Source organism: Caretta caretta, chromosome 4 (genome assembly GCF_965140235.1).
Source record: "Caretta caretta isolate rCarCar2 chromosome 4, rCarCar1.hap1, whole genome shotgun sequence".
Taxonomy (NCBI): domain Eukaryota; kingdom Metazoa; phylum Chordata; order Testudines; family Cheloniidae; genus Caretta; species Caretta caretta.
This window is the reverse complement of record NC_134209.1, coordinates 31,103,123-31,126,293: the sequence shown is the minus strand read 5'-3', so window position 1 is coordinate 31,126,293 and position 23,171 is coordinate 31,103,123. Positions and strand designations below refer to the sequence as shown.

General features: G+C 43.9%; 1 protein-coding gene across 10 annotated transcripts in view; it reads left to right on the top strand.

The window, feature by feature from the left end:
• The window catches only part of FAM13A (family with sequence similarity 13 member A), a 198,914-nt gene that overhangs the window by 106,748 nt on the left and 68,995 nt on the right, over positions 1-23,171 (top strand). For 2 of the 10 annotated variants that reach the window (XM_048848647.2, XM_048848646.2), the window contains exon 1: positions 15,111-16,051. The exons of 6 other annotated variants lie outside the window; for them this stretch is intronic. In XM_048848647.2, coding sequence (XP_048704604.2) covers positions 16,023-16,051 — 29 coding nt within the window. In that variant the 5' untranslated portion in view covers positions 15,111-16,022. Of the gene's footprint in view, positions 1-15,110; positions 16,052-23,171 lie in introns of those variants that run through there. 2 more of the 10 variants (XM_048848649.2, XM_048848648.2) reach the window with 2 other exon arrangements.

The following is a 23,171-nucleotide window of genomic DNA, read 5'->3' as shown; positions in this document are numbered from 1 at the left end:
ACGGCTGGGGTAGTGGTGGCTGAACCCCCTAAAATGGCATGCAGCTCATCATCATAGAAGCGGCATGTTTGGGGCTCTGACCCGGAGCGGCCATTCGCCTCTCTGGTTTTCTGGTAGGTTTGCTTCAGATCCTTAAGTTTCACGCGGTACTGCTTCGGGTCCCTGTTATGGCCTCTGTCCTTCATGCCCTGGGAGATTTTGACAAATGTTTTGGCATTTCGAAAACTGGAACGTAGTTCTGATAGCATGGATTCCTCTCCCCATACAGCAATCAGATCCCGTACCTCCCCGCTCGGTCCATGCTGGAGCTCCTTTGCAATTCTGGGACTCCATCATGGTCACCTCTGCTGATGAGCTCTGCATGGTCACCTGCAGCTTGCTATGCTAGCCAAACAGGAAATTGACGTTCAAAAGTTCGCGGGCCTTTTCCTGTCTACCTGGCCAGCGCATCTGAGTTGAGAATGCTGTCCAGAGCGGTCACAATGGAGCACTCTGGGATAACTCCCAGAGGCCAATACCATCTAATTGTGTCCACAGTACCCCAAATTCGACCCAGCAATGCCGATTTCGGCGCTAATCCCCTTGTCGGGGGTGGAGTAAGGAAATCGATTTTAAGAGCTCTTTAAGTCGAGAAAAAGGGCTTCGTCGTGTGGACGGGTGCAGGGTTAAATTGATTTAATGCTGCTAAATTCGACCTCAACTCCTAGTGTAGACCAGGGCTGAATCTCCTGGGAAAACAAGGAGACTTAAACAGAAAGTGGAGGTGAGATGCTGTACTCTCAAATGCTTCTGCTTTCTGTCGTCTCAGCTTTAATCTAGGGACAGTGCAACCTCGGTGAGGCCAGAGAGACTAGAAGCATGGGGGCAGAGCATCTCGCCCCCACTTCTTTGCAGAGCACAGAGATTATGCATTGTATTGCAGGTAGTGTGTGTAGCTCCCCTTGTGTAGCAGGGAGGGGCTTTCACAGTGAGAGCTGTGGTGAGAAGAGCAGGACCAGCAGTAATGGCAGAGCAGGGGCTGGAATTGGCCTCGAGGATCCCATCTCTCACTGAGCTAGGCAGGTGAGTCTAAACCAGTACCCAGAGAGACAGTCCCCCCTGAACAAACCAGAAATCTCAGGGATATGGTCCCCCTGCCCCCCCTCCCCCCGGATGTCTATGTTATTTGTTTGCCCTCTTTTGGTGGCTGCTGAAGTTTCTGACATGAGACACCCCCCCGCCCACTCATCAGGTGTCAGTGAACAATGGTTTAAAAGTCCTATTTCCAAGTGTTTAACTTAAGTTTGTATTTATCTTTCACTGTCTCTAGGACACCTAAATGGCTAGTAACGTTATTTTATTTTAACTGACTGCTGTGGTATTCCTGTTACTGTAGCAGAGCAACAGGTACTGTGGTGAGGGGGCAGGAGCAGAAAATGAAAACAGAAAGAAGCAAACCCAGAGCAGGCCAGTGGGGTCATGTGTATTCCTCAGATGTGTCAATTGAACTATTGCATCATTTGCATAAATTCTCCAGGTTTCAGACTCACCAGGTACACACATACTAAACAGCTCTCAGAAACATAGTGTCTCACCAGGTACACACATACCAAACAGCTCTCAGAAACATCGTCCCGCCCAGGAGCAGCTCAGTGCAGTGAGAAGAAAAGAGGAGTCGGAGCTAAACTGCTGTTGCTGCCCTAAATCTGAGTCCTGCAGCCCCACCCCTTCCATCAGTGGTGCCTCCTTGCCCAGCTCCAGCCTGGAATGTGAAGAGCTGGTCCTGGGAGCAAGTCTGGAGCCCCACACTTCCTCTAGCACGGGCTAGGAGCTGCTCACACTCACATCCACCTGATCCTCATTAATCATCTGGAGAGAGAGCCTTCTATATTGTCACCAGCTACGGGAGACTACCAGTAGTCAGGGGAGAGCTGCTCACTTCTAGAACCAAAGGGACATATTCCCAACAGGGTACTCGGCCACTTACCATCCAGCCTACCACCAGACACCCAATACATTCTTCTTCACCCCCCACAACCAGTCACATCTCAGCCAGTTTCCACAGGATGATCATCATCATTCACCACCTCTACTACAGTAAGAATCAATCGCCTGATGGGCTGACACCTTAAGAACTTCTGTGAGGTGTTTTAGGAAGTATAGTGGGTGGAGAGATAGGAGGTCTGGAGCACGAGGGAAAAAGTGAGTGTTTTGTGAGTGGCCTGTGTGTCATGATTGTTGGAGTTATTTTGGGAATGGGAAACAGTGAAATGGATGCAGGGTGTTTTTGTTTGTTTTTTTTGGTGTGGGAAGAATTTTATGCAGAGAAATGGATCATCCCTGAACTTCAGTTTGCGAATGACAAAGACTGTGGTCGTGGTGAAAAATGAGGAGGACAGGTCAGTGATACAGCGCTGGGGGGTTGAGGGGAAGCTGATAGGGAGGCTGCCATTGGGTGCTCAGCACCCACCATTTTTTCCCTGTGGGTGCTCCAGCCCCGAGCACCCACAGAGTCGGCTTCTATTCATAGGGTCACTTCATTCATAGACTCATAAATTTTGAAGGACCATTGTGATCATCTTGTCTGACCTCCCTGCATAAAACAGGCTTTAGGACTTCCATTAATTAATTCCTGCTTTGAGCCGAGTATCTGTGGTTAAACAAGCATATCTCTTAGTAAAACATCTAATTGTGATTTAAAATTTTCCAGCAAAAGAGAATCCACCACAACCCTTGGTAAGTTGTTTCAGTGGTTAATTACCCTCACTGTTAATTTTTAAAATCCTATTTCTAATCTGAATTTGTCTAGCTCAGCTTCCAGCCATTAGATATAGTTATACTTTTATCTGCTAGATTGAAGAGCCCTCTTTTATCAAATTTTTGTTCCCCATGTAGATCCTAAAAGACTGTGTTCATCAGGTCACTCCTTAACCTTCTCTTTGTTAAGCTAAATAGATGGAACTCCTTGCGTCTTTTGCCAAAAGGCATGTGTTCCAATCTTTTAATCCTGGATGTGGACACCAGAACTTGACAGAATTTTCCAGTTGCAGTTGTATTGTGCCAAATACAGAGGTAATATAGCCTTCCTACTCCTACTTATACCTCCAAGGATCACATTAGCCCATTTAGCCAGTGTTGCACTGGGAGCTCATGTTCAGGTGGATTAGCCACCATGACCTCCATGTCTTTATCCGAGTCAGTGCTTCCCACAGTAGAGTCCCCTATCCTGTAAATATGGCCTGCATTCTTTGTTTCTAGATGTGTGATTTTGTTTGGCTGTTCTGAAATGTGGTTGTGGAATTCCTGCCATTGCAGGTTAGACAAACATCTGTCAGGGATGGTCTGGGTTTATTTAATTCTGCCACAGCACAGGGGGATGGACTAGATGACCTCTTGAGGTCTCTTCCAGCCCTACATTTCTATGATTGTTTGCTTGCTTCCTGTTCACCAAGCGATCCAGATTGCTCTGTATCACTGACCTGTCCTCTTCATTTTTTACCACTACCACAGTCTTTGTCATTTGCAAACTTGATCAGTAATGTTTTCTTCCAGGTCATTGATAAAAATGTTTAAAATAGTGTAGGGCCAAGAACTAAGTCCTGCGAGGCCTGCGTATAAACACACCTGCTTGATGACAGTTCCCTGTTTACAGTTACGCTTTGAGATCTATCAGTTATTCATTCATCCTTTTGAAATAAACTGAATCCCATGCAATATATATAGCTATTTTGGACAGGACTGTTTAAATGGGATATTCAGGCTACTTTACGTGGACAATTAAGGGTTACGTTTTGAAAATGCACCTTCTATTTATATGCACACAGTGTTTTGATTATGCACAGGGACCATCTTACATAAGCAAAACTCTTTCCAATGGATTTTTCACATAGAAATGCCATCATTTACATTCACAAATTATATTACACCAAAAACTGCACCTATACCATTGTGTTCACAATTAGTATTGGGTTATTTTTTTAAGTTGTTTAGATATTTTCTTTTCCTTGTAACATACATCAGACTTCCATCAGGCATCTGATTAGGAGGTGCTTATATCACTGCTTCACATGTGATGTTTCCGAAAAGGAGAAGCTACTACATAATTTACTAAATATTAAAGCAGTGTTTAAGAGGCACAGAACTGATCTTTAGCTTTAACTAAAAGTTTCATCAGAACAGTCAGGATCTTATTTTTTCAGTGGGTATCTTATGTGTGTATCACAGTGAAGGGAGGCACTGGATAAATGCTATACTGCTTTTCAAGTGGCAGACACCGCCACAATCCTTATAAAGACAGGTTTCAGAGTAGCAGCCGTGTTAGTTTGTGTCCGCAAAAAGAAAAGGAGTACTTGTGGCACCTTAGAGACTAACCAATTTATTTGAGCATAAGCTTTTGTGAGCTACAGCTCACTGCATCGGATGCATCCTTATAAAATCCATTAAGTAGATCAGTTATTTCCTCAACCTCCTACTTCTGTGCTGTTCACAGTTCCTGGTCTCTTGTCTCTTTTCATACTCTGGGGAAAATACTTACGATGCAGTAAAGTGTTTAAAGTAAGGAAAGAGGAGAAAGCAACAGTATAATAATGATTGCCGTGATGCTTTCTGTCCAAATCCTTATGTTCAACCTCTAAATGTTGATTTTTGGGAAGCTGAGATTATTTGTGTGTTGTCTCAGCCGGTGTCTTTTTTTTTTTTTTTTTTTTAAAGAAACCTTGATAGAAGATTGAGTGCAAGTTGTTCAAATTTGGGTGCCGATATGGATTTAGATGCCTAGTTTTAAGTAACCCAGTTGGAATATTTTGGCCTCAGACACTTTTACTTTTTTCACTCATTTTTTGTTGTTTATTTCTGCTAGTGCATACAATATGCTAAGAGCAGTATAGGTACAAAAGAAGGCCCTGTCCCTGCCCAAACTAGCTAATTTCTATCGTGCCTATACTCTTTGGAGCTCTTTATGAGCTTTGGAGAGGTGACATGACTTGCCCAAGTCGATCCACCAGGCTAGTGGAAATAGAACCCAAGTTCTCCCATGCCAAAGCTCTGTCCACTAGGCCATTTTGCCTCTCATGTAAGAATGTTGGTTGATTCCACTCTGAGCCCTTCCTGATATATGGTAGGGATAAACCTTGAGCTGATGTTCTCTTGAGGTGGTGATGCCATTTATCCCATGATAAGCACACAGCTTGTGAAATGTACTCCCACTGCAGGCAAATTAGTTTTTGCCAGCTTAAGCAATAGAAATTTGATAGAGAGATTAAAACATGCATAAGAGACTTTATTTCATTTAGTCTTGGAAACAGATTTAACAAGTACAGACAACAATCAACAACAACAAAACTTGTGTGTTGCTCAAGTTTTACATGTGATAACTAGCCTCAATTGTGTGGGAGCATAATTTAAAAGTATGATTGGGAGACCGAAAAAAATCTCTGCTACATTTAAGATAGTGAAATGACTTCAAATTAAATATGCATTGTCCAATCTGATATTACTATTACAGGTAGCTACTGTAAAAGGAGGGAGATATATATAGATGTATAGGTGTGTGTATATATATATATATACCTATACATATAGATATAGATATAGATATCTATATCTCCAATATGAAATATCAACAAGCAGAGGTTTTTGGTTTGTGACATAAAGTGTTCCTGGTCTGCATAGTGTATAGTGAGAAATGACTCGTGCTGAGAGATCAAGGATAAGGGAATTTTGCACTGGTGTAGCTACACAAATGTAGTAATGGGATAAAATCCCCTGTGATGCACTGCACCAGTGTCAATGCAGGTTTGCACTGGTGTGACTTACCCCAGTTTGAATAGCAGATAGTCCTAGCCATAGACATGGCTGACCTCAGTCCCATAGAGTAGAATCATAGAATATCAGGGTTGGAAGGGACCTCAGGAGGTCATCTAGTCCAACCCCCCGCTCAAAGCAGGACCAATCCCCAATTAAATCATCCCAGCCAGGGCTTTGTCAAGCCTGACCTTAAAAACTTCTAAGGAAGGAGATTCTGCCACCTCCCTAGGTAACGCATTCCAGTGTTTCACCACCCTCCTAGTGAAAAAGTTTTTCCTAATATCCAACCTAAACCTCCCCCACTGCAACTTGACTCTTTTTTGACTCTTTTTCACATTTTCCAATGTCTACACCATTTGATTCTTAAAGCTGCCTTTACTCCAGAAATAATTAAAGCCTTGGGAAAACAGGGCTTCTAGCAAAAGGCCAAAAGTTAGGTTTCTCTATCTTTGATCTCTCTGCACTTAATGGGCATTAAAGTTTCGTGCCAGTGAACGTGTGGGGAAACAGGAGCCATGATACCTTGCCGCAGACTTAGCATTTTAGAAATGTTAAAGATTCAGCTGAGGGAAGGGGTGCAGGAAGTGAAGGCCCCTTGAAGGGAAACACCATGGGGAAAAGGCACAAAGAGGGTGAAGCTGAGTTTGAAAGTGGTGGCTTTGTAGGGAGCTTTAAGCATACTCGCCTGAGCCCTGCAACTTATTTTAGAATAATGCCAGGAATGGTCCTCTTCTGATGCAAATTTCCAAGTTAATCTTTTGGTAATTATCACCTCCTTTTTCATCTGAAAATTCTCTGCAATCAATAGACTTAGAGTTAAATGTGGGAGCTGATTTTTTTTTTTTAAAGCTGATTTAGCATTCTGTTGGCAATACAGTAGAACATCAGAGTTCTGAACACCTCAGGAACGGAGGTTGTTTGTGACTCTGAACAAAATGTTATGGGTGTTCTTTCAAAAGCTTACAGCTGAACATTGACTTTGAAACTTTGAAAGCTTTGAAACTTTACTATGCAGAAGAAAAATGCTGCTTTCCCTTTATGTATTTAGTAGTTTACATTTAACACAGTACTGTCCTGTATTTACTTTTGTTCGTTTGTCTCTGCTGCTGCCTGATTGCCATCTCCTGTTCCAAATGAGATGTGTCATTGATGGGTCAGTTCGTAACTCTGGCGTTTATAACTCTGAGGTTCTACTGTACCTGGATTTATAGAAACATCATATGGCAGTAATTGCTGTTTTATATGAAAAATAGAGCACTGCCTGATAAATATCAGGTGCATTTAATATCAAGTCAGGAAACTATACTATGCAAGGGTTTTTTAAGATCAAGAGCAATTTTATATATAAGATTATGTAAATCTTCCTCTTATCTTGTGCTTGGTTTTAGATAAATAAAAACACATTTAATTTAACAGGAAACCATGGAGGTTTGTGTGTTGCAAATAGTCACTTACTTGAGAGAGAGGTCAATAATAACACCCAGGATCTGAAAGGGCGGAGAAGCCTATGTCAGCACTGCTGCTCTTTTTTTAAAAACCAGAACCACTTTATAATGTGCATGGGTGTGATTGTTACGCCACAGAGCACTACATCTGAAACAATCTACAGAAGCATTGCTAGTGACCTTCCAGTGAGCCTGTCAATAGTAGCAAGCATAAAACAAACAGCTTAACACACTAAAGCAGAGCCACTTCTCAGTTTATTAGCCTCTTTTATGTGTTTCCATGACACACCCCCTGCTCCTGTGTGTCTGCAGGACTGTCCATTGTTTTTGTTCTGTTTTGTTTTTTCAATGCAAACTCTTCCTTCTCCTGCTGTGAGGGACCAGGAGGTGTAGATTTTAGGCATCCTTGTCTGATGTCTGGCAAACCTGTGCTAATCCCTGGGGGTCTTTTGGTTCTCAAAGGATCTGACTGCTCATGACTAATTCATATGATCTACATCCACATGGAAGCTTTAAACATGTAGTTAACAGACTCTGGCCATAGCTTCCCCTGAGTCTGTGTCTGGCTCCTCTGGGCCTTAATGTCTCTTTAGGCCAATGCTGTCAATGTTGTGGGGGGGGGGGTGGAGGGTGAGAAAATCTGGATTTGTGCTGGAAATGGCCCAACTTGATGATCACTTTAGATAAGCTATTACCAGCAGGAGAGTGGGGTGGGAGGAGGTATTGTTTCATGATCTCTGTGTGTTATAAAGTCTGCTGCAGTTTCCACGGTATGCGTCCGATGAAGTGAGCTGTAGCTCACGAAAGCTCATGCTCAAATAAATTGGTTAGTCTCTAAGGTGCCACTCCTTTTCTTTTTGATATTAAATCAGGGTTACAAGATGGGGTTGGAACCACTGTGTTAGAACCAGCCCATAGATCACTAGAATTTTAGCTCCTAAATGGGAATGACCAAGGGCACTATTTATCCCTTCCTTTAATCCCTATCCAACAAGCAAAATCATCCATTTCCAAGGAGTAACTTTTGCTGCACAGTGGTTTTTTTATTTATTTATTTTAGATGTGGCAGCAAAGTCATTGCTCATTTCCTGGGAATTCTTGGCCAGTGGGTAATGCGGGGATGCCAGAAACTCTCTACATGCCTACCTCAGTGTCCCTTGAATGCAGGATCATGTTCCAGGTATCAGAGAATTTGTTTTCCAAGACCCCAGTGTCCTAGAACAACTGGTTAGTGACCCGACGCATCCCACCATTGGTGGTCCCAGCTTATTTTCCCCCCCAGCTTTCCTCATCTTGGAACATGAAGATCGAGGGGTCAGGGTTTTAGGTTGCCATTGGCAGCAGCGCCAGAGTATGTGGAGGCAGCAGATTTTGAGGGCAAAAGAAGTAGGATTGCCAGGTGCCCAGTTTTCCACCAGAAAGTCCGGTCGAAGGGGGACCTGTAAGGCGTCCGGTCAAAAGTACTGACCGGACACCAAAAGTCCAGTTACCACTTGCAAGGGCACTGAAACAGGAGGATTGCTGCCTGCAAATGCCACCACCAGCCTGCCCCCTGCCAGCCTGGCCTGGGGATTGGGAGGGGCCAGAGCACCATGGGGCGGGCACCGGGTAGTCAACCCATACCAGCCCCTTCTCAGCCAGGGCCACCTCCTACCTGCAACTCCTGACTAGGCAGGCAAGCAGGCTCTGGGTCAGCTCCAAGCCTGACTCTGCAGGGCACAGGAAAGTCCTGAGAGAGGGGGGAGAGACTGGAACCAGCAGGGGGTAGGGCAGGGGGGGATCAAGCAATGGGTGGGAGGGTGTAGTGTCCAATCTTAAGAAAGTTGGCAGACCAAGTCAGAAGGGGCATATTGGGAACATCAGTAAAACTAACCTGTGCTGTTGCTTCAGTGCACTTTCCTTGTACCATTTGAAATGTGCAGTTCCTGTCTATTCTCCTCCACTGTATAGAGCCTGGCTTTGTATTGTTGAATACCATGTAAACTATTTATTATTTATTTGCATTACGCTCGTGGCAAGGGGCGCCAGCTGAGATTGAGGCTCCATTGCACTGGGCCTTGTATATACCCAGAGTAAGAGTCAGTCACTGTCTTGAAGAGCCCAAGCTGTAAATAAAACAAAATCCATATAAAGTATTATTAATAATATAATCTCCTTGTTAAAACAGATTTACTCAGATCATAGGCGCCAACTTCCTCTACTGGGGGGGTTCTCAATTTCTGCCCTACCCCCTCCTCAGCCCACTCCACCCCACCCCACTCCACCCCTTCTTCCAAGACTCCCCCACTCACCCACCCCGCCTCTTCCCGCCCCCATTCCACCCCTTCCTCAAGCCCTATCCCCACCCGCCTCTTCCCCCAAGGCCCCAACCTCGCCCTGCCTCTTCCCTCCCCCAAGCGTGACCTGTCCCCGCTCCTTCCCCTCTCTCCCAGAACAGCTGTTCCGTGGCTGCAGGAGGCACTGAGAAGGACAGGGGAGGAATTGATCAGCAGGGCCACCGGCGGGCCGAAGGCACTGAGGGAAGCCGGGGGAGCTCCCACAGAGTTGGCGCCTATGACTCAGATCCTCTGTGTGGTTGGAGAGGAGAAATCAAATCTGCAACCCCGTGCTCTGGGTTGTCCCTCGGCCTCTGACTGCCAGATGCTAGGACTAGATGACAGGGGATGGACCACTTGATGATTGCCCTGTTCTGTTCGTTCCCTGGTATTGAATACGTCTATCCTGATGCATGGATTTTAAAACCAGGATAGAAGTAGTAAAGTAGAACACACGAGTCAGGCTAGAGAGAGATTCCTTAAATGAAGGGTGGGTGTGTGGGTGCGTGTAAAAGATCTCGTGGTATTTTTCATAAGAGTATGGAGTGTATGCTGTGTACTTGATGAGAATTTCACTCCTTGCACTTTTGTGTAGTGTGATGTGTGCCTTTTACCCTCAGCATCAGAGATGTCTGCATTTCAGAGATGTGTCTAATTACTAACGCACTTTAGGATCTTTTTGATATCAATGGCAGTCACTGTATATACAGTAAAATATTAGAAAAAATGTACAAGTAATGAGAATATTTATCTGCTCAATTTATCGCAAAGATTCAGTTATTTTGATGCTTTTTCTATATAATTTTTGAACACTGAAGGGTGTTTACATTAGAAAAAGCTACTGGGCCAGATTCAAACCTGATGCAACTCTGTTGAAGTTACTAGAGTTGTGCTTGTGTATACTAGGTTTCAATTTGGCCCCTTTTTCTTAAGAGACTGATTTCTGGCATTAAAGCTTATGCTCTTTGGGGCAGGGACCATGTTTTTGTTGTGTTTGTACAGCGCCTAGCACAGTGGGGCCCCGGTCCATGACAGGGACTCCTTGGCACTACCACAATACAAATAATAAATGATGATGATGATGATGATTTATTATTATTAAGGTTTAAAGAGATCACTTCGGGCTGGTGCATTCGAAATGCCTTTAGAAACATTGGTACACATTGCTGAGGATAGCAGTAATTCCTTGAGAATCCCTTTGCAGCTAGTCGGTGTCAAAGGGAGGCAGTTTGGTTGTAATCTCAGGGCATGGCGACACTTGCAGATGTAGAGCGCTGTGAGTTAAACCCACCTTCGTACAGCACAGTAGGGAAAGTGCTGCAGTCTGTCCACACTGACAGCTGCAAACACACTGCGGGTGCCGCAAATGTGGCCACACCAGTGGCATTGGGAGCGGTGCATTGTGGGCAGCTATCCCACAGACCACCTCTTCCCGTTCTGGCCCTGTGGCTTGTGGGAAGGGGGTGGGGAGTGCGGGGCATTCTGGGTCCTGTCCCAATGCCCCTTGATACATCGGTTTGCATCCCAGCATTCCCTTTGCTTCCGTTCACATTTGGCACCATCTTTCAACAGTTTTTGTACTGCGTGCTCTGTCTTCCCTTTCGCTCTGCGGGAATGGAGCCTGAACTGCTGAGGAATATGCTGACGAGTCTCACCAGCACGTCACGTTTGGCAGTCAAGTTATTCCTTAAGATTCAAAGTGACAGCGAGGACTCCAACGATGATATCAACTCGAGTAACGCATATGACACGAGTTTGCTTGTTTAAAGGCTCGCTGGCGCTCTTTGTATGGGAAGCTGGACCTGGCCGATAACCGCATTCTTGTGGTTATATCTGCGTGCTGTACCCTCCATAACATTTGTGAAGGGAAGGGTGAAAGATTCACTCAGGCATGGAACTCGGAGGTTCAACACCTGGAGGCTGAATTTGAACAGCCAGAGAGCAGGGCTATTAGAGGGGCCCAGTGCAGGGCTGCAAGGATTAGGGATGCCTTGAGGGAGAAATTTGAGGCTGAAAGCCAACAGAAATGTCTGGTGTGGTGCCCTGCACAGGAGTGAAGTGCGGTAGGAATCTGTGTTTTCTACGTATGCTACACTGACTTGCAGTGCCTGTTGCTTTCCTGGGCTAAGGTTTCTTTTACGTTATGCAATAATAAAGATGTTTTCAAAGCCAAAAAAATCAATTTATTGAAAAGAAAAACAACACAACTGCTTGGGAATCACAAAGGGCAAGGGGGTGAGGTGGGGTGGGGAACGGTACAATCACAGATTTGTGTATGTCCTGTCTGGAGTGCTGTGCAATGCGTGCTGCACTTCAGGATAGTTACACTGCATGGTGATAGGGGCTGAGTGCAGTGCGTAAGGGTCATAGTTTTCAGGGCTGGATGGTGAAGCTACGGGTGTTGGAGGCAGCAGGTGGCGGTAAGAACCCGGATGTTGGGGAAAGTGGTTTGGAGGTGACGTGGTGGCACAATGGAAAGAGTTTGGGGACAAGGGCTGCGGGGGAGGGGGGGGCGGTAGTGCTCCGCCTGCATGGCTACAAGCGCCTGGATCAAGTCTGCTTGGCACTCCATGATGCTTATCAGCCGCTCTGTGCTTTGGTGCCAGCGATCTACATTCTGCTGGAGGACCCTCCTTTCACTCTCCTGCCACTTCTGCACTTTTTTGTTTTCATTAGTTGAATTCTGCATGACTTCATGCAGCATGTCCTCTTTGCTTCTACGTGGCCTCCTCCTGATTCTTTGCAGTCTCTTGGCCGTTGATAACACAGACGGCTGAGATCTCAAGGTTGCATCTGTAAAGGCAAAATGCAACACTTAACAGAGACAGCATTGTTCATGCCAGACAGAGCAATGATTCCCCCGTACTCAAGAGCAAGCACAGTCTACACAATAGCATAATTTGCCTGTCCCAAAGCGAGCGCACATAACACACGGGAGCCCCAAAATTGTGAGTAAGCACAGGGTCAGGTGTGACTGATGGTTTTACAGCTATACTGTCCTCTGGGTTTCTGTGCCTTGGGGAGAGCCAACAGCGGGGGCCCCTATACTGAACACTGTCCCCACATTTTCCACAGCAGTTCATCCTGGAAGCTATCTCGCTGCTGAGGGTGACCTGGGAAGCAAGGGAGGGTCTTCTTCTGAATGCGGCTTCTTCCGTGGCCCATATGCAGCGCGCCTGTGTGCAGCAATGGTCCCCCCGCCCCTCATGGTACAGTGGCACAGACAAATTAGCCTGACTGGGAAAAGAAACACAGTGGCTCTCCCGAGAAACCTGCGCAAGCGCATTGCCCAAGTTCTGTCTGAGACCTTTGAAGAGATCACTGAGGCCGATTACCGTGATGTGAGAGAGCACGTCAATGCCCTATTCCGCACCTAGGCATGCATGCAGCCCTAACTCTCCTCACCCCAAGAGCCCGCACCGAATAACTTCCTTCCCAAAATAAAAGCCGCTTACCGGGAACCTCCTCTGGTGTTTATCCTTCCCCCAAGCACCGGCCACCGCGACTGGCTACCTTCCTCCTGGCTTGAGAACAGCTCCTGGCTGCATGCCTCTAGGGACTCCGGGGTGTCTTCCTCCGCTGGAGCACCCTCGCTCCCGCTTTGCTGCTCCTCCTCCTCCTCCTCCTCCTCTTGCCTTGTTGAACTGGGCTTTGAAGTGTCCATGGTGGTCCTCGGAGTGGAGGTGGGGTCGGCCCCAAGTATCGCGTCCAGCTCTTTGTAGAAACGGCAGGTTGCAGGGGCAGCACTGGAGCGGCTTTTTGCCTTGTGGGCTTTGCTCTAGGCATTCTGCAGCTCCTTCACTTTAACCCTGCACTGCAGTCATGGCCCCTTTCCATCATACCCCTTGATATCTGCCCGAAGGTATCGTAATTCCTACGGCTGGAGCGCAGCTGGGACTGGACACCTTCCTCCCCCAAACACTGAGGGAGTCCAGCACCTCGCCATTGCTCCATACTGTGGATCGCCTGGCGCGTGGAGGCATGGTCACTTGGAAAGATTTGCTGAGAGCACTCCACGCCTGGCTGAGCAAACAGGAAGGGGATTTTCAAAATTCCCAGAGAATTTAAATGGTAGGTCTGACGGTTGGTCACCTGAGGGCAGGGCCGTAGAGTTTAAAGTGATGACCAGAGTGGCTAGCACAGGCATTGTGGGACACTTCTGGAGGCCGATCAGAGCCCACTAACAGACCAGGGCGTCCACAGAGAGGGCGCGGCGCTCCAGTGGGGGCGCAGCAAACGTTACTCCACTCGCTGAGGTGCAGGACCAGCAGCGCTGTAGCCGCGGAGACAGAGCGCTCTGCGTGCCTTGCCAGTGTGGATGGGGAGTGAGCTAGTGTGCCCGGGGCTCCTTTACTGCACCGTAACTCGCAAGTGTAGCCAAGCCCTCAGTCTTATACCATTAGTCCAATTCACTAGGACACACAGCTCCACCATGGACCTGTGCACATGGCTGGAATAGGTCATTGTATTTTCAATGTTTCTTAAAAAGAAAAGGAGTACTTGTGGCACCTTAGAGACTAACCAATTTATTTGAGCATAAGCTTTCGTGAGCTTTCGGATGCACATCGATGAAGTGAGCTGTAGCTCACGAAAGCTTATGCTCAAATAAATTGGTTAGTCTCTAAGGTGCCACAAGTCCTCCTTTTCTTTTTGCGAATACAGACTAACACGGCTGCTACTCTGAAACAAGTGTTTCTTAATCACTCATGACATTTTTGAAACACAAATAAACTTCTAGTTAAGTTATGGTGAATTAGGCAAGAGGCTTTGCTCACTGTTTCATGCAATTGTATCTGTGCTGTAAATACAAAGGATATAAGTTTGGCATCTTGCTTAGGTATGTCGCATTTCCAGTAGCCTCTAAGGTTGGGATCTGTGCTAGCAATTTATGCCAGTACAGTAGTGTCGATTCAGGGGTGATTTTTTTTAAAATGACATTTCTATACTGGCAAAAGCTTTCGTGTAGATGAAATTATACCAGTTTAAAAGTACTTCTGCCACTGTAGCTGATTTCTTTCGGGAAACCATTATAAGCTATACCAGCAAAAGCACCCTTTTGCAAGTATAAGCTGTATGTAGACTAGGAGGGTTTGCTGGTATAGCATCCTTTCTACTGTAGACTAAGAGGGCCTAACCTGGTTGGCCTCTATGCACTACGTTAACATTATTATTAATTATTTGCCTTGTGGTAGCACCGAGAGACACTAACTGAAATTAGGGCTCTTTGTGTTAGGTGCTGTATATAGTTAAATAATAACTGAAGTGCTGCTGATTCCCGTGTTTTTTCCTGTTCTGAGGACAAACAGATTTCAGTCCCCAGGGCTTTCAGCCTGGCACTTTTGACTTGCACAAAATTCACTGGAAAGAAAAAGATCTCTTCCACTTAATGGCTCAACAGCTGTAACTTGCATTTTCAGGACAACTGGATTCTGATCTCCCTTGGATCATGTCTGTGACTTTATGGCTGTTTAAATCCCCAAAGCTATGCATTTTTTTCTTTTTCCATTGTGACTCAGGACCTATCCAATCCCTTCGTCATTAGAAACCAGTTGTTTTCCCAGCGTACTTGGGTTTGACATTCACTGATTGTGTGTATGTGGCAGGGCTTTGTCTATTAAGAGCAGGACACAGTTGCATCAAAGGATGTTCTGTTCCTGTCCTCCCCGCAAGAAGCGAGAGCTACGTGCCTGACGTGATGTCATAGGTCTGGAGTCAAGACTGCAATCTGCAGAAGACATGCCTGCAGCAGGGTGAAAACAAATATCGACAGGAAATGCAAGCAGGCATGGCATGCACAGGGATCACGTAGGATGCTTCCCCCTAGAGGGACCTGTTGTGCCTTTTCACGTCGTCACGTCAATTTAAAAAACAAAAATCTTGCTGCTGCTGATACCCGTGTTGTTGTGTTTTTAATCATCCTGGTGATCTTCGTCTGGCGGACTAGCAATTACTTCCTCGTGCCAATGCAGTTCCTTGCTGGAACCTTTTGTCTCCCTAAGAGGCTGCGTGTGCTTTTCTCAGGAGCAGCCATTGGTTGCCGTGTCCTCTGATTGTCAGCCTCAGCAGTGGAATCGTTGTGGGGGAAAGTTTCCAGTTACCAGGCTGGCAAGCCCACAGAAGAGGAGGAGGTAGGCAGACAGAACTGTTGCAGCTGCGATGCCTGATTGGCTGGACGCTTCAGCTGCTTCTCTGGAACAAAAGGTCAAGGAGTACTGCAGCAGCAGATCAGACCGCATTACTTTTACTTGCAGAAGTTTGGAGAGGGTACTTGGGCGCTAGCTTCCCAGAGTGGAAGTAGCTTGCTGTATTCTCCTCCAGTGAGTTTTCTCTGTGTCGCGTATTGCAGTATTAATCCTGCGCCTCTCTCTTGTGGCTAGGAAATAGGAATGCACTAGTGTGAGAAGATCTCCGCTGCAGAGAAAAACCTGTTGGGGGAAGAAACAGTTGTATGTTACCAATATAAACTTTCATTTCAGGAATGGCTTGTGAAATCATGCCTCTGCAAAGGTATATTGCTGTTGTTGTTGTTTTTTTTTTTACTAGCTATTATTTAGATTCATGTAGACATTAATCATTAACAGGGTTGGAGTGATGCCATGGCAGTAGCATTTGTACATTGTAATAGCACTGTATATTATGTATGGATGACTTCTTTCTAACAGTTTACAGGATATGATTTTTTTTTCATTGCTGCGTGAGACTTGTGTAGTTGTTTAAAAGTTCATCTTATTCCTGATTAGCCTCAATGTAAAATACTAGACTTGCCTCCTTAATCTCCTCCACCTCAAACATATCTTGCCTATTCTTTATAGCAAATAGCTGAATTTCTAGAGTTCCTGAGGCAGGTTTACAGGATGTGTCTGACCATCTCTTTACCAATTCTTTGGAGCATATGAGCCACATCTTTGCTTTGTTTTCTGTGTGAAGGATTCAGTCATAAGTGCTGGAACTAAGAGTGTGGGAAATGCTGCAGCAGCCCCCGGCTTGCAGTAGTTTCCCTTATACCCAGGGTTTACAGTTTGGTTCAATGGGTCTTAGCACCCCCACTATAAAAATTGTTCCAGCACCCCTGATTTCAGTGCTTAGTACAAACATGACCCCATTCCTTTCCAGGGAGCCTACCATGATGACACAGACGGGTATTTTGAAAGGGCGCGAAGAGATTTAGATGCCCAAATAACTTTCAGTGGGATTTGAGTGCTTAAAAGCCCTTTTTGCTGTTGTAAATTTCTCTCCTATTGATGGACAGGGAGTTCCCATCCTTTTCCTGTAATGTATAGCTGTTGTGCAGTAATGAAGAATTAACAGCTGGACTGACAGAACACAACTAGAGATGCCCTGATCCTCTGAATACTTTCATCCAGATACATGTCAGGTGTAATCCTCCTTTGTAGTTGCCTTAGAAACAGGAAAAGCTGGGGTTTTCACTGGACTGTTCTCTTTTCATAGCACCTGGACACACAGCTCCTTAGAAACAACTGCTGATGTGTGTCTGTGCTAAAACACTGTAGGGTAAACTGCAACTGGGCTCTTAAAATGGAAATATGTAACCAATTAAGGGGGAAATGTAATCAGTCCCTTGATTATGTCATTAATATTTTTGCTGGCTGGTGTTTTAATTTTCTAAATGGTGTGTTTCCTTTCCTCTTCAATAAAATATGGTGAATATTCACCTTCATGCAAACTAAAGACCAGTGAATGCAGTAAGTGATTGATCCGTGCTTTTTCAGCATTGTTCTAAGGAGTTAGCGTTGTTAACAGCTTCTCTAAAGTTGCTGTATTTTCCTTGCAATGATAAATAGGAATTGAATTTGATGTCCAAACCATATTGCCCTGCTCCTGGACTCAATGTACTGTGGAACATGGAGAATCAGCTCTGCAGGCAGATGTGGAGGAGCTCTGTTTTGCAGTGATGCAGTCAAGAGGCCTTCGTGTGGATGTCTGCAGAGAAACAGAAGTACTGTCTGTGCCTTACAGGATCAAGTATTCACTGTGATGATTTCAATTCCAAGATACTGTCTCTCTGCCGTCAGAACCAGTGGCTGTTACTGTGTTCTCTGTAGCAGCCTCTTGACTGTAAATGTGTGCTCTTCTGGGGAAAGTAGCTCTTATTCACAGGGCTGTCTTGACTATGCTCCTTGTTTCTGTTAGTTTAAACGATTTAACTTGAGAGCAATTAGAAATGCAATGTGTTTGAACAATAATGCAATTGATTAAGAAAGGAAGCTTTTTTAAAATTCTTAATCGGTGATGAAACTGTGCACATGGTGTAGAATCATTTGGGTTTCCTATTTTAAAGTAACAGTTTAGAATAGACACATGAATATTGTATCTCCTTGGTTTCTACACCCCCTAAATTCCCTTAATCTCTAGACAGATGCACATAAAGTCCTGCGGGCACCCTACAACATCATTCTCTCCACCACACAATTCTTTCATCCTAAAACTTCCTAACGTAAAATCTCCTTTCTTCCTACACTGTGTTTTCACTGCAAAAAAGGTGATGGTGGGGTTTACAGAGGAACCACTGTGCCTTTCCGATCCTGTGCCTTACCTTTTGTAGCGGAGACAAGGGACCAGGTGTTGACCTTGCTTAGTTTACTTAATGATAAAAGTGCAGTGCCTTGGCACCATTAATACTTTACAGATGGAGAGCTGATGTGTGTTACGGTATCCTCTGGTAAAACGTATTTTTTTCGGCAGTGAAGACAGAGCCTTAGATTCCTGGGTGCACTGCTCCCATTGGCTAGGCAGACTAGTGACAACTTCCAAGTGCTACTCCACAGACCAGCAAATGAAAGCACTTGTGCAATGAGCTTCCGTCCCCTTCTCCCTTTTCAGAAAACAAATATCTTCCCAGCAACCACTAAATTTTGGCCTGAATCCTGCAGTGATATCTGTGTGGATGAACCTCTGCATCATGTTTATGCCATGTCCACAACTGTTGGTCTCTGATCTATATCTGAATCTAGCCCGAAAAATCAAAATATTTCATTTTGTACATGATAAAATGAACCATTTCAGTACTTCTGAATTTTTGTTTTTGTTTTGTTTTCATTTTGGCAAAATAGACACACGTTGGCAAAATGTTTTGGTTGACCCAAATCTGCTTTTTTCGGCAAAGAAAGTTTCAGCTGAAAAATTTGCCCAGCTCTAATCAAGATATTCATGTCGGGGAAGGTCTGTCTAGATATCACAGAATATTATATAATTATCTATGCACGTAACCATGTGTACTGTACATACACATTTCATACTATATATAGATGTTTATCGAAGGAATGGTATGTGAATAGACATGCTGTCTTTGTAAGAGAGAAACACAGTATACGTGTCTAGGGCATACTTTCTTGTGGTGCATGAGGTGGAATGTCGAGTGTATGTGGTACTTCTTTGGTCCCAAAACACTTATTGCACTCCTGTTTTTCAAAGTCAGCATCAGAAAATGACATTTTTTATTTCATTTAGTTAATACAGGGGTTCTCCAATTTTGGGGTCCTGACCCACAGTTTGAGAACCGCTGAGTTAATACATTAAGTATTCTTCTGAATAACAGTAACATAATTTTATTATTAGCAGTACTATTGACTAAAAATTTCTTATTTATTTTAGCTGAGTGTGTGTATCATATTACAGACTTCATGAAGTTGAAACATGTGGCTGCTTTCACAAAATGTACCTTCCACATCTCAGGTTCAAGGAGCTGGCTGATAAGAGAGCCATGTATGTGATTTAGATTCTCAGTGGCCTCTAATTTTTTTACAATCTGCCAGAAATTAACAAATTGGAGGAAGGAGTAAGAAAACCATGTCAGATATTTTTAAACCCTTTTATGGGCTGATGAGTGTAGCTAATGATTTCCAACTGGGCTGCTGGTGATGCCGAACTCCCTTTGTTCCCAATCTGATTGTTTCATTTACCGTCTCTGTTTTTATGAGTACAACTGTATTTTAGCTGGAGTAAAATGTTCCTATTCTAGTGCATTTTCTTCTTGGTGGAATTGTGGACAGGTTGTTTGTTTTAGCTTTTCTTTTTCAGAGCAATGAGCAGCTGATCAGAAAGTTGTATTGTAAGATAAGCCTGATGAAATCATATTGATCCTTTGAGTTGGTTGGAGGGAAGGTGATACAGAAATCCAAAGTGCTTTATAAACATTAGTGAAATAAGCTTCACCGTTGAACTCTGGGGGTAGAGATTGGAATTATTAAACCCATTTTACAGGTAGGGGAAACTGAGGTACAGATCATAAATGACATATGCAAGGTCAGACATGAAGACAATGACAGAGCAAGGAATACAGTCTATATCTCTTGACTTCAAGTTCCAGGCCTGATCTGCTAGATCTGTGACTCAGTGCCTATTGAAACCATTGAATGGGAGTCTTTCCATTGACTTCAATGAGAGTTGGCTTCCAGCTCCTAAAGTGGAAGCCGATCTGCAAATCTTCTCATTTATTAAGCTTTGCCTCCAGTTTTTTTTCTGTGATAAATATTCTGGATGTGATCAACGTAAATGAAATATAGTATTGTTAACTTGAACTATCTGTAACCAAGTTCAATTACTTTCTCTTGCCAGCAACGGCAGATCAGAGAAGAAAATCTAGATTTTTATTCTGAAAGATTGGGCCTCTCCATATGTTCACTTGACACCCATCAACTTTTTAGAAGCAGTCCAGAAACAAAAAGGCCTACAGTTACTTAGTCAGTTTGGTTCCTTTATTGTGCAATGTGTGTGAAAGTGATTGTACATCTTGCCACTGTTAAATTCTAGGAAAGGGTGCAACTTTGGCTGGAGTACACTTGGAGTCATTCCTTCCACCTCCTTCTAACCTATTTTCTGGCTTTATCCAACTGGAGAGCATTGCCAAACCACAAATAAGGAGACAAAACTCTGCCCTGTCTTCTTTCTTTTTTTTTTTTAAGATTAAAATTAGTTGAGGTTTATGATTAAAAAAGAAGAAGAAGGAAGGAACAGGGTTGAATACTATTTACAGCAGCTTACAAAGATAAACATATCAGTAATATAACAAGATACAAGCAGAAAATAATTGTACAAAATTACACAATCATAAGTTTCCACAACATGCAAATAAACAAAATTAAATATAAATATGGCCTGTAGTTTGCAGGGGGAAGGGCGTGATTCCACTCTGCTTATCGTGCTGTTATAATTAGCGCTACAGTTTTATCACAGAAATTTTTAATAAATTTCATAGCAGAGGTGTGTGGGAAAAGATAAGTCAGGGAAAGGTGGGAGTGAGGAGCCCATAGGGGGGGTTTTGGAGAACAAGCCCACCCACACTCACTCTTCTGCGATGGCTCCTGTCTCATGGGGCTGGGCCTGACTGGGTGTTGCAACATGGCCCACGTGCTCGTAGTACCAGTCCGTAGATGGAGACAGAGGGACAGATGGACCAAAAGTGAGTGGCATTGCAATCCCATGCGCTAGGTCACAACGCTGATCAAATTTGGCTCACTTCCCCTCTGTCTCCATCTACAGAAGGGTAGATGCTCCAACTGAATGGGCCAGGTCACAATGCCTGGAACGGGGAGCCAGGCCCAGCTCTGTGGGACAGGAGGTACTGCTGATGGGTCATGGACTTCATTCAAATTCACAATTACCTTGAAAACTGTGACCTCTGCACCAAAATCGTAGCCGTATTAAAATAATTTCTCTTTCCATGCTGCTGTTTTGTAATGTGAGAACACTAGCAAAATATACAGCAAAACTCTGACCAGGCTGAAGGAAGTGTCACTGCTCTTTTTGAGTCTGCAGTCCTTCATCTCCTTGTCCTCAGGAATCAGTATATATTATTGAGGCAGTGCACATGTAGATACTTGGTTGTGGTTTAAATGATACGTGCCTATACTGTATCGTGGATTTCTCTCTGGTTAAAAGAGAATGACCTCCTATTATAGACTTGGTACTGATGCCTGAGTCTTGTTGTTGAGACATGGTTAGCTAATAATAAGACCTTCTCAGTGGTACGACATACTAATCCTGCACATTTCTCTCAGCTTGTTTTTATAAAATTGGCCATTTTTAAAATGCCAGATAAATCAGTGCTTTGATCAGCACAGATGCTCAACCTCATACTAAGAGGTCATTCTGCCTTCCTTGCAGCCTGCAGTCATACCACCACAAGCCATTATCTTACAAGCTAAGGCAGGGTCTACTTGGGTCAACACTTGGATAAGAGAAAGAGAAAGTCTCCGGTTTTGTGGAAAATGGAGTAGGAGACTCCTCTGACCCTTCTAAGTCAATGCCAAGCTGGTCCCCGAAATATTGTTAAGGGCCTTTTAGATTATATATGTGGCATAGGTTCAGGAGAAAGATAACTGTTATTGAATAGATATCTAATGCTTTGTTGCATAGGCCCTAATCAGCAAAAGTACTTATTTGCCTAACTTGATTTCAGTGGGATTGCTGATATGCTTAAAGTTATACACGTCCTTAAGTACTTTACTGCACTGAGGCCATCAGGAAGAGAAGTGCTACAGACATAAAATCTTTCTGAAATTTGCTGGATATGAAAGTTGATCTTTAGGTCATCCACAGAACAAATGAAGAGCACTGGTCTCTGTTTAAACAAAGACAGGTCATGCCAACAGTTACTCCACAGTGGTTTCTGAAATGCCACAGCACCCCCTCTGTAATTAAAGTAGGAAACCACAATGGTATCTCTTAATAACTGAAGTAAATGTTGATTTTTAATGGTGACCACTCAGAGTGCTGAAACAGCTGTTACAACTTTGTTAAACTTGTGTTTCCTCTTATTTACATAAAGGAAGCTGGATTTTATTTCTACCAGTTATTATGCCTCCTCCTTTCTTTTTTCTCCATCACCCACCTCGATAGTATGGCTAATGTTTTTGGTATGAAGCTTCTTCTCTTCAAAGAACCTGAAATATCCTGATAATATTTCTCATTAGCAATCCTTCCCTTTCTCCCACGGTTGTGGAGGAGGAGAGTACAAGGGAACAGTTGTGATGTTAAGAAATCACATGCAATAAAGATTAATCAGGTATGTCAATCTTGCACCTTTCTCTCAGACCACGTCGGCTTTAAAAAATAATGGAGTGCTGAAGAAAATGTGGGGAAAACTGTACATTCAGTGCAAAATACTACCATACCGTGATATATCGGTTTTCTGTGAGGACTGTTTTATGTTTCCAATAACTTCATTATGCAGTATTCTATAGAGATTTATAAATATTGAAGATCAAAATAAGCAAAACAAAAAAGTGCCACTAAAATCTTTTGCAAAAGAAAAGTGTTGCTGTCTCTTACACATGTGCATTAGCCTTACACGCTCATTGTGAATGGAAGGAAGAAAACTAGACTGTGATATCTTTTTGGTCTCAGAATAGCAGATCTCCCAGTTGAGCCCAAAATAACAAAACCTGTTTTAGCATAGATACCAGTAGTAAACTGATACCGTTGGCTTTTCCATGGCTCCTCCAATTGTCTGTATTAAAAGTAGCAACAACAGTGTATTTCCATAAAAAGTGTTGTGACAAAAAATAAATTGATTTATTTTGAAGTCCAGAATAGCTTTTTAAAATGTGATGGAGAGGAAAGAAGAGCCTTTATTTTTATCTAACTTTTGGGGACAGAACAAACATGC